The sequence below is a fragment of the Neopelma chrysocephalum genome, unplaced genomic scaffold, assembly GCF_003984885.1.
Source record: "Neopelma chrysocephalum unplaced genomic scaffold, ASM398488v2 Primary Assembly neopelma1_71, whole genome shotgun sequence".
NCBI classification, from domain to species: Eukaryota; Metazoa; Chordata; class Aves; order Passeriformes; family Pipridae; genus Neopelma; species Neopelma chrysocephalum.
In genome coordinates, this window is record NW_020897731.1 from 13,571,581 (window position 1) to 13,583,944 (window position 12,364).

The 12,364-nt window shown below is 36.2% G+C and overlaps 1 protein-coding gene across 1 annotated transcript in view; it reads right to left on the minus strand.

The window, feature by feature from the left end:
• Positions 1-12,364, minus strand: part of ARAP2 (ArfGAP with RhoGAP domain, ankyrin repeat and PH domain 2) — a 120,285-nt gene that overhangs the window by 11,554 nt on the left and 96,367 nt on the right. Inside the window, exons 28-32 of the mRNA XM_027686640.1 lie at positions 10,714-10,842; positions 5,525-5,664; positions 2,150-2,232; positions 701-736; positions 165-228 (exon numbers count right to left, since the gene is read on the minus strand). Of these exons, the coding sequence (XP_027542441.1) occupies positions 165-228; positions 701-736; positions 2,150-2,232; positions 5,525-5,664; positions 10,714-10,842 (452 nt within the window). The remainder of the gene's footprint in view (positions 1-164; positions 229-700; positions 737-2,149; positions 2,233-5,524; positions 5,665-10,713; positions 10,843-12,364) is intronic.

Below are 12,364 nucleotides of genomic sequence, written 5' to 3' on the forward strand. Positions count from 1 at the left end.
CAAAGCACTCACAGTCTTCATAGATTAAGACCCACCTTTAGGCAGCTTTATTACATTAAGTATTCCAGAAACACTAGCATTGAACCTTATATATAACACACACATATTGCTTAATGGGATTTTCATAACAGCAGTATGTTACATTTCTTTGATCAGATTAGTACCTGTGCAATAAAAATGCTGATCATCCACTCCATCTGCACATCTTGTCCATCACAACATATATACCTAGAACACAATAAATAATTAACAAGGAAAACAATGACAATTCCTGTTGCAATAAAACATTAAATAGGCTTCTAAACTACTTCAAACAGTTCTTACCTTCATTCATGATGTCTATATTTATTATTAGCACTCCCAGAAAAAAATAGGGATATATAAATAATTCAAATTATCACTTTACCCTACTTTGCCTGTGATTCATTTCAGCCACGTGCATAAGATTAAAATCTATAATTCTAACTTTATTACTATTATTTGGTTTCTGGCCTCAGAAGGAAGCCAGACACTTAATCTCAAAAGATGAAAAAACATATGAATTAAGAGAGTTTCTTTACTTAAAAAAATCATAGCAAAAAGTCAACATGCAAGCAAAATAATGTCCATTAATTTTCAAACACTCTTATTTTGCAATTGAATGTTTAGACAAATATTAGACAGTGAAGTTAAACCAATCATGTGTTTCATGTTTACCTACCACTGTTGCTTTTCAGAAAATACTGCAAGTCCCCAGCTGAAAGAAAGAAAATTTTCAAAAATCAGTTCCATAAACAGAGACATATTCTTCAAACTGCAGAGATTAATTACCCTTATATAGCACTTTGAAGTTGAAAAAATAAAATTAAATTGAAAAGTTTAAATGTGTAGCACAAATCTAGAATGAATTGTGGGTTTGAGGATGGATTTTTCTCATTTTCTCACAGTTGATTCACAGGTAATGAACATTTTGTTCTGGACAAAGGGTTATAGCCAAGCCCTGCAGATGGTGGCTAACTACTTGCCTCTTTTTGGCTGTGGCTGTACTTTCTGAAAGGTGCTGGAAGTAAAACTGCCCAGCAGAGAGTCTACCATAGTGTGGAAATGACAGAGGGAAGAGAGGTATTGCTTGCACCATAAACAAAAGGAATCACATGAGTTTATGGAGATTTAATAATTGCTAGGAAAACAAAAAGGGACTGGGTACACAATGAAGCTTCTGAGGTGAAATAATTCTGGAGACCCAGAAGAGACTTGCCAAGTTCTGTTTTTTGAAGTAGAATAAAAATAAAACTGAAGGAAAAAACCCACCTGCAAAGACTCATTTACATAATCTTTTTACTCCTATTTTGCATTAATCTCCTACTCGTTCTGGGTTTAATTTAAAAAAAACTACAAACAAAAAAACCCAAACTCAACCAAAAAAAAACAAACCACAAAAAAACCACCAACTTTTTCTTTAAAATGCCTAATCTTTGAAACTTATAGATGTTCTTGGGGTGTTTTGAATTGCCAACTTTAAAGGAAAAGTTCAAGTAGATCTGTTTAAAGGCTACAGCCAACCTAAACTCCTCCTGGGATAAGATCCTATGTGCATTATCTCAGTGTCTCAAAGCTTTGACTGAACAAGAACTGGAAACACCTGAGAAAAACAGGTGTCATTTTTCACTGCTCTTTTCCAGAGACATAATCACTGATGTTTGTAAAGGGCACTGTAGTGTTCAGCTAGAAGAAACATCAAAATAACAAAGACCCTGAAAAAGGAAAATACTCTACTGAACAACAGGAACTGCCACTAAAAGCCAAGACTAGCTGGATTTCTCTTCTCTCTTTTTCCTTGCTGCAAGGAAGGTGTGTCCAGCAATGAAATTCAGGACACAAATCACAAAACTACGTGAGCTAGGAGCTAACATATCCACAAGAGATAATAAATGCACTTTAGATTAAGAAAAGGTAATCAATAAAGTAATTTCCTAGCACAGAAGAGTTAACATGTAACATGAAAACAGAGAGGAACGGAACAAATAATATTATAGAGAATAATTTAATTCAGCATACTGCTGTTGGCTTCTTGACTTTTCCTTGTTCCACAATGTTTTGTGCTCCCCTTTCTTGATGACACAAGTACCTTGCTACACAGTGTTTGACATATTTTCTTTTCTGTTCTTACTTTGTTGGTGGTTTCATTTTCTTTTTCACTCCAAGATAAAGCTTCAGGGAATTGACAGGCAACACTTTTTCAGGTTTGCTAGCCTGCAAGTAAAATAAGATCCTAATTATTTTATCAGGAATGTGCAAAAGGAAATGCCACGTGACTGACTTCACAATTAGGCTTCTTTCATGGACTGCATCCCTCTTTTCTAGCAGATCATTACATTTTTTTGTCTCTTTCTTTTCCACTAAAAAAGTGTACCAATCACCATTACTGGAAGCAGATTGATTAAGAACTTAAGGTTCACATGAAATCACAAAACTGTAACACAGTTAGAATAATGAAGATGTGGTGCTATTTAAAAAAACTGGAGTGCTGTAATATATGAACACAAGCTCTTTGAGAGAGACAGGGAAAATGAGAGGTTAAAGGAGCTCTTCTATGGGATGGACAATACTACAGTGAGAATTTGCTTTAGATCATAGAATCATAGAATGGTTTGGGTTTGAAGGGACTTTAAAGATCATCTAGTTCCAATCCCCCTGCCATGAACAGGAACACTTTTCACTAGACCAGGTTGCTCAGAGCTTCATCCAACCTGGCATGGAACACTTAGTGATGGGGCATCCACAACTTCTCTGGGCAACCTGTTCCAGTGCCTCACTACCCTCACAGTAAAGAATTTCTTCCTAATATCCAGTGTAAACCTACTCTCTTTCAGTTTGAAGCCATTCCCCCTTGTCCTGTCACTACATGCTCTTGTAAAATGTCTTCTCCATTTTTCTGTGGGCTCCCTTCAAGTACTGGAAGGCCACAATTAGGTCACTCCTAAGCCATCTCTTTTCCAGGATGAAGAAACCCGCTTCTTTCAGCCTTTCCTCATAGGAGAGGTGTTCCATCCCTCTAATTAACTTGGTGACCTTCCTTTGGACTTGCTCCAACAGGCCTATGTCCTTCCTGTGCTGCGGACCCCAAACCTGGATGCAGCACTCCAGGTGGGGTTCCACCAGAGTGGAGTAGAGTCATAATCATCTCGCTCACCCTGCTGGCCATACTTCTTTTGATGTAGCCCAGGATACAACTGGCTTTCTGAGCTGCAAGTGCACATTGCTGGGTCATGTCCAGCCTTTCATCCACCAGTACCCTCAAGTCCTTCTCAGTAGGGCTGCTCTCGATCTGTTCATCCCCCAGCCTGTATTGATACCGGGGGTTGCCCTGACCCAGGTGCAGCATCTCACACTTTATTCTCAGAGTTTTTCAAGGCTTAACTGAATCAACCCCAGGTTCTGACCCCAGTTACTATCCTTGCTGCGTACAGGAAGTTGGACCAGAGATCTCCTGAGGTTCATTCTTTCCTTGTTCCTTCTTGAACAAACTACATTTGCCAACATTTAACAGACATACACCCACACTGAGTATGAGAACTGAACGTGCCTGGAAGATGAAGTGCTGAAAGCAAACAATAAAGTTCTCATGTACACTATTCTACTGCAGAGCACAAATAGCATCTAATACAACACAATAGCATCCCTTTAGTACTTTTACGTTAAGTGTTTTAGCTTTCAATTTAGGGAAAAAACCCATCAAGCAACCTAATAAATCTTATAATCCCAGTACATAAAGCTACTCCATAGTGTTTACTGTCCGTGGATTCTCAATTTCTCCCTCTGCAGCTTTCAATCTCTGACACTCCAGTGTGGGGGAAAAGAGACAAATCTGAGATGGCATAAACATTTAAGAAAACAAAACAAACAAAAAAACCACACAACAGGTTTATGGTAGATATTGTTGTGTAACTTCCTGCTCAAAAGAAGGGTACTGCCAGGATGAAAAGCAACCCTGTAAAATATACTATTTAGTTAAACAGCTATATACTTCTCACAAAAATGTACCTCAAGGAAGCCATTTGTCTGTCCGTCAGCTTACCTCTTAACAACAGAACATTAGAGGTGTAAATTATTTCACTCACTTCGTAGACTACAGTAATTTAACATACAGTGTTCATGGAAACTTTTCACTTTTTTGAAAATTGCTCTTGAACAAGGGAAACACTTAACAGAATGTATCTCCACCTGCATATACAAACTTAATTTGCTGTTAATGAGGATTTATAAATTAATTAGTACATGCAGCTTTCCTACTAATAATTTCTAAATATGACTAAAATTAAACCAAGATTATTAGTGGTAGATGAACATCTCTCAAAAGAAAATAAAACAAGTTGATATACACTATTTGATCATAATGGTATTTCCATTTGCTTTTTTTAAAAAACAAAGGTGAAGCCATTTATAAGTAACACTGTTCAAAACTCCACCTGAGTTGGGAAATTCAATGTTTTATAAATCAGAATGGCTTAAATAAGGAGATTATAAAGTAGTACAATAATCCTATCATAAAACCTTTCCAGGATACTAATTAAGATTTTATAGGCATATTAATTTATTCTCACATATGTGCCAGTTTGAATTTTAGCACTAAATTATGAGACAAAATTTTTGACATTCTGGGGACATTCTAATAAAGATTACAAGCATTACAAGAAGACAGAGTGCATCAGCTTACCTTAGCAAGGGATATGTCTTAAAAAAAGTACTTTATGAAGGTCAGCAAGTATACATCTATATTTGCTGGATGGGAAGAACCAGCAGTCAGCAAAAATAAAAGCACTTGCAACTTTTAAGAGATTTTTTTTTTAAACCAGAAATTATCAAAACCAAAATGAAAACATAGTTCACGATTAATATTATTTACTTTATACTTTAATATCACAAAAAAAAAATCACTGTTTTAAGAAAACTCCCATGAAATATTTAAAACTGAACCCATCGTGCTATTAGGTATGATTAAGTTTGCTTCTGCAGAATTCTGAGGTATATCTAATCATCAATACTAGTTTTTAGATGACTGAGAATACATCTGAAACTTGTTTTTGGGAAGCAGGGAAAGATTTTGTTAGTGTATTCAGAGTTTTTCTTTCCCATAATTTCTTCTATCATGAGACTTGTAGGTATAAGAACCCTGTTGCTTGTAATTTTCAAAGGCTCTGTGTAAAATACCAAGAAAAAAAATGGCACACAGCTCATTTAAGTTCCACATTACTTCTACTACTGCTTCTACAGTAGGTTTCCAAAAAACTTAGTGACAGCACAACCTATAGGCACTCCTAAACATTGTTTTATTTTTAATTTTTAAAACTTATAGCAACGCGTAACTACAAATGCAAATGACAAACTAACACAAACTCCTTTCACTAATGCACCTGTAAAACAGCAAGACAAAAATCTTATACTTCAGACTCTAGAAGTTGCCATTTAATGAGTAATGCTGATCAAACAAATAAGAAAGCTAAGTGAGTACTTCAGAATTTAGTGGAGAGTTTGTCTGCTGTACCTTCATATCCTTATAAAGAAGCAAATTTCCTTCCCGTAACACAAAATAACGGTCTTGAAACTTGTTTCCAGACAGCAGCTTTGATGGTTCTTCTTTGTACTTCAAATTGCCTGCTTTCACGCTACCTTTCTCATTTTTCTCTACCAAGAAAAAAAAAAAAGGAATTTTGTTAGAAGATGTTACAACAGTGGAAGTTGTACCAATTGCATGGTAGTGTTTGCAACTATCTGTATTTTATTATTTATGGTTTTTGCTCTTCTTTTAAAGAACCTGTTGACAGTTATTCCACGCATGTTTATTGAGGAAGTTTCACAAGATTTTAACAGTGAAAAACACTAATGCATTAGATGCACAGTTGTGCGTGCACAAAAAGTACACAAGTGATATTCGGTCTCAAACATCCAAACATCCAATCATGCAAACACACTTCAAAGTGTATCTAAGAAACCTAGTTAGATTATATTTCAAAACTCAAAGTCAGATTCTACTGTCATCTGCACAGTGCAGAGAGACTTTGGGACTACTTGGAAAAGTTTTTCTCAATCTCATCTTTCATACTGCCTGAAAACCAGTTGTTTAAAAAGTGGGAATTAAATTATTCCTCCTAATTGTTTGCAAAAAGAAGATAACTAAAATTTGTGACTCTGATTTTACTCTTGCTTTATATCTTAGTAAAATCTGGAGCCATTAAAAATATTTAAATAGATATCAGAAATTACAAAGATAATAAACTTCTATGATTTTGTCAAATAAAATCAACTATATTCTCATTAGCATGCTTGCCATGAAAGGAAAAATCCCAAAAGAAAATTTCCAAGTATTTTCGTTAGAATTTAAGATCAAATCTAAAGCCAGAATTTATACATTTCAACAATTAAAATCAGAAGTTACTTAGATTTCCTCATTTATTAAGTGAAAATATACATGCACAGCTAAAAGAAAGCACTAATGTATTCCCTCTTTGCCAATAAGAATATTCATTTTATTTTCAGAATAGAATATGAATCCTTATCCACACAATCACAAGGTTTTTTCTTTTATTTTTTTTAAACCACATCAAATGAGAGTAGCAGGATACTTCCATGTCCGTACCAAATCGGAAGATTTTAAATTTCTGCACACAGCTCTCAACATGACAAAAACTCATTCTAAACTTCACAGCACTCCCACCATAGTCAATCTATCAAACGCTTGATACTTACAAAGATCTTACAAAGTAAATCTAAAATAATCAGAATATGTCCTAATCAGAATGTATTTTTCAGATACAAACTTTACAAAACATGCTAAACTTGCTACAACTTTGAAACTACTAGGAACTAGATGCACTTCATCCATCCAGGATTGATCCACCTATGGTTTAGAAGCTTGCATTTCAAAGAATATCTCTGAATAATAGTCCCTTTTCTCAGAAATCAATACCTCCCACTCAAATTATACAATTCTTTACTGGTAAAATTTCAAGAACCTATATACACACACTTTATAGTGAATCTATTGTCTCATATTTTTCTAACAAATAAAACTTTAATGTTAGAAATTTTCAGGTAAGGAGAAGAAAAAGGACCTTGAAATAGAATGAAGCTGCACTGAGTATCTCTTATACCAAAATACAATACATACCTTGCCCTGCTGAAGAGCACTCGAAAGAGTGCTCCTGCAACAAGCAGGAAAATCTATGGAATAAATTGTCAAGAAAGAGTACCTAAAGATCTGGAAGAAAGTGGAAAACTCACCACAAATTTACTGAAACATATCAATACAAATAAACTAACACCTTTTTCATGGAAAAAGAAAATTGGTTTCTAGACAAGAGAAAATATACATCTAGACCCCAATACAATGTTTGATATTGCACAACAGGAGAAATGAGTTTAAAATGGACAAGATGAGAATAAGCATAACATTTATAGAAAAGGAGAATGTACTATGTATAAGGAACACGGGAAAAGTTGCATTGACGGGGAAGACAGTGATAAGTTGCCAAAATGAAATGAGGCTAATAGAGTTGTTCCTTTGGGCTCACTATTGAACCAACATTATTTCAAACACCACTCAAGTCTCTGGAAGAAAAAGGAGAAAAGTGCTGATGACACAAAGCTCTGAGGTAACATTAATAAAAAAAAAGTCAGGAGTATCATAATTTAGTCTTTAAGATTACAACATAAATCAGGTAACCAAGGGAAATTCATGAAATTAATTATAAACATAACATGATCACAGTCCTATTAATTTTACTTCAAATGAAGAGGACACTCATCCATCCAGTTGTCCATTTGTATGCACCGAATCTACTGTTAAAAAACATACTTCAAGTAGTAACGGTTGGACATCTGGCCTGAGCTCTATTACTCAGTGAAGAGGAATTATCCACACAAAGGGTGTAAAAGACAGAAAATACTAAGGTCTCCCCTTCAAGCCAGCAGTTATTTCCTGTACATTTTGAGACGGAGAGCCACAGATAACCAAGTGCCTCCTACTCTAAATACTGGTATATGATTTCATTCTGTGTATTTTCTCACTCTGACACTATCCAGTGATGCAAGAATAACATTTATCTTAAAAGCCCTTATCTTTTTGTCCTGAAATAGCTGCTTTCTTGTTTTAACAGTGTGTACATACAAAAAAAGGAAACAGAAACAATTAATGTGTTGATTCCTGCAAATAAAAAATGTGGATGAATGGGGTAAACTTTCTCTGCATCTGTGCCTAACAATATATATACACTGTTTTTCTCAAGCTAGTGAACTTGCTCCTAATTATCACTAATTTTTCAGAGTAACTTCACAAGCTAAAAGTGTACTCAAAAACTCTACACAGAACTGAGTTTATTTTTAACATTATTATAACACAATCCAGTTAGAAAAAAAGTAATGTTTCAGAAATTAAGCACCTTCACCATGTAAAAGTTCCTTAAAACGGCAATTCCACTCTCAAGAAAAGATTTTGTAACACACGAGATTATTCTGCCACGTGGAGTTTGCAGACATTGATGTTGTAAGTCTGCAGTATGGCAGAGACTTGCCTTTTCAAACCAGTAAGAAAACCAGTATAACTTATTTAATAAGGTTTTAATTATTTTAAAGCAAATGGAAAAAATATTAATAAATGTAATAAGTCAAAAGACTGTGTGTCTAGACTAAGATCAAACTGAATTGAACTGATGCAAACAATTACTGTGATGGGTTGACATAACAAATGGAAGTAAAATTCAGGGGACAGGAAGGAGTGCAAATGGCAGATCTCCCCTTTAACTAGTACTACATTTTGTAAATTGACACTAGTCTAATCCTTATGTGTTTCTCAGAGCAGTGATTCACACAGTCCTTATGACCCATTTTCTGACTATACCTCAACACTTAGTGAGGTGATGGGAGTTCATATATCAAGCTTTTAATGAACTAGGCCATTTCTTTCCATTCAGGATCTGCTATTACACATTCAGAGACAGCAAAAGTTGAACATAAAAGTCATGATTAGCACACTTGTTCAGGTTCATTCATATTTGTAAAATATGCTTTTACAGGAACAAAGCATGATGAGAGAAGGCTATTACTTTCAGAAGAATAAGCATAATAGCATAACAAGATACACAGATGGAAAGATTAATACATCTGTGTGCAGACAGAGAGGAAAAGATTACATATTTGAATAAGCTATTAGATAAAATAAGATGGGCATTAAACCAGGCATCATGTGTCACCATCACACATTTTCAAGTGACAGCATACATACAGGATTTCAGTTGCTTGAAAACAGGATAGTGATTTTTGGACATCTAAACTTCCACTTCCCTCAAAGTAGATACTACATACTTAATAGGAGACTTAAATTCAAGTATTATGTGGGGAAAAAAAAAAAGGGACTGGGGAAGCTTGTAAATCATATTTTTCCACTATATATTTGACCTATATTCCCTCTCAAGTGTCAGATCCTTTTAAAAGGCCACATACTCTCCAAGTCATTCAGTTGCTTGAGTACATAATTCAAATGAGTATGTCACCTGGGACAGGGCAACCCTGAATGTACATAGAGACTGGGGAATGAGATGCTGGAAAGTAGGGCCATGGAAAGGGACCTGGGGGTCCTGGACAAGTTGAATATGAGTCAGCCATGCCCTGGCAGCTACAAGGGCCAACCGTGTCCTGGGGGGCATCAGGCAAAGCATTGCCAGCTGGTTGAGGAAGGTGATTGTCCCACTCTGCCCTGCACTGGCGTGGCCTCAAATTGAATACTGTGTGCAGTTTTGGGCACCACAATATAAGAAGAAAATAAAGGTATTAGAGACCATCCAAAGGAGGGCTACGAAGAAGGTAAAGAGCCTTGAGGGGAAGCCGTATGAGGAGCAGCTGAAGTCACTTGGTCTGTTCAGCCTGAAGAAGTGACCTCATTGCACTCTACAACCAGCTCATGAGAGGCAGAGGAGGGCCAGGCACTGATCTCTTCCCTGTGACAGGACCTGAGGGAATGGCCTGAAGTTGTGTCAGGGGGAGGTTAGATGTTAGAAAAAAGTTTTTCACCCAGAGGGTGGCTGGGTACTGGAACAGCTTGCCCAGGGAAGTGGTCACAGCACCAAGCCTGACAGAGTTCAAGTAGTGTTTGAATAATGCTCTCAGGCACATGGTGTGATTCCTGGGGCTGTCATTGTGCGAGGCCAGGAGCTGGACTTTGAGGATCCTTGTGGGTCCCTTCCCACTCAGAATATTCTGTGATTCTGTGAAATGAACTTTCTAGTTTGGAGACATCAAATTAGATAATAGAAACTGTTAGTAGTATAACATAATTATATAACTATATATAAATCATACATTTTAGATATAAAGCAATTTTTATATACAAGATATATGTATACATAGTCTGCAAAGAGTATATATAGCAGAGTATATACAGCATATTATGGATGTGGATAGACTTGCAAAGTTGTACTATACGTAAAAGAGCAGTCTCGAGCTTCACAGAAGTTCACAAACTGAACTGATTGCAGAATTTCTGTACACTTTTATGTTCCAGTAGGAGAGCTTATAGTTTGTAGAAACAAAACCATCCATAATTTATACGTTTTAGGAGGAAGTTAGCACAACCCTCAGTAAATCCATAACTTTTATGAAGTAGCAGTAATATAGACGTTCGGGAGACTTTGCTCCAATTCAACATGTGAAAAAACTAAGTTTAAAAACGAAGTTACGTACCACTGTAGCGGTTCATCATGTCTGCTGTTAGAAATCTTTTTATGATCAGATATGCAGTGCCAGGCTCTGGTAGTGAACTCCAGTGAAGAACTTGTTCTAGTACATTCTCTGTATAATGCAGAGGACGTTCTGAAAAATGCCAGAAAAACAAAACACAAAAATCCAAAATTAAAATAAAAGACAAACCCCATCAAGATTAGAGGCCCTTACAAGTTACATATGCCTGGTACATAACACTGTCTCATTGACTTTGAGCTATAGAAGAACAATGCTTTCAAAATAAGACAAGTAAGGACTTAATTGACGTTCTGAAGCAATATCTTTGCTGGCAGGATCTGCACTGGTAATGAATATAAAATTAAACAAACAGTAGCAAATATATAATCTAAATGTCCAAATATCCAAATGTTCAGTGACTCTTGTATTTAGTTATATTTTTTAATGTAAATACACTAAAGCAATGCTTTCAAACTAAATATAAAAGCTAGGAACTATCACAGGGCATAGCCAAATATGTTCAAACAGAACTGAGCCCTGCAGCTATACTGTGCCTCATTGGCCTAGGCTCAACACAAAAATGAAACATCATAGCTACCAATTCTCTACAATCAAAGAACCAAAGAATTTGGAGCAATCATAGCGAAACAAAACCTTCAACTGGTATGGATTATACTGTTTCTTAATTATCAAAGTAGACTGAAACAGACTCCTGGTTTCATTACATTCCTTTTACTAGAAGGGAGAAGCATGTGGTCTTACTAGGTCTTCTCCCTGTTGCTGTAGTCAGGGAATTTCCAAACTTGCACCTTTATATTTCAACCTCATACAAAAAGTACAAGATTAATATAGCAATAGGCATGACTAGACCATATGTGTGCACTTCAAAACTTTAGATGTTCAGACATCAGACATTTGTTGATAGGCACCATCCATCCTAAAAGAGAAACTCTGAGACCCCAGCACAGAACAGAAAAACTTCAGTGGTAAGAAAATCCAGCCAGTACTCCATACATATCCCAGTTCATATACCAAATCAAAGTAGAGAAGATCTTGCAGTAGTCACTAAATGTTCATTACCAGATCCAGCAGAAATCTGAGTGTGGCATGTATTGCAACACAGCCTGAGGCAACATTGAGGTAGATGGGGGAAGATTGCACTTCACCCCTCTAATTAATCCTTCCTATACACAATCACATCCCTGAAGGCTTTCACCTGCTCAGCAGCAAGCATCTACTATAATTTAAGAAAACACAAAAGCCTTAACAATGGCTTTGTGGGCTACAACTTAGAGCAGTGGGTTCAAATATAATTTTATTTCCAAAGAGAGATTTTTCTGAAAGATCTGAGTTCCCATTTGCATACCAATTTGTGTGGGTCAGGCCTTGAGAAGAGCTGGGTACAGCTCCTGAAAAGTCAGACCTGTGTGACACTCATGTTGGGTCACGCAGTCTAGCCCAGTGTCCCTTGAGTACTGAAAAGTATACTGCCATAATCTCATTTTTCATTTCTGCTACAGTAGATGAATATGAAATGTCAACAGCTGCTTTGGGACTGTCCAGCACTACACTCTAGCAGAACATATTTTCCTCAACACCTGAACACTAGCGCTTCAGAAAGCAGTAGCCACAAATAACACACTTAAGTGACAAA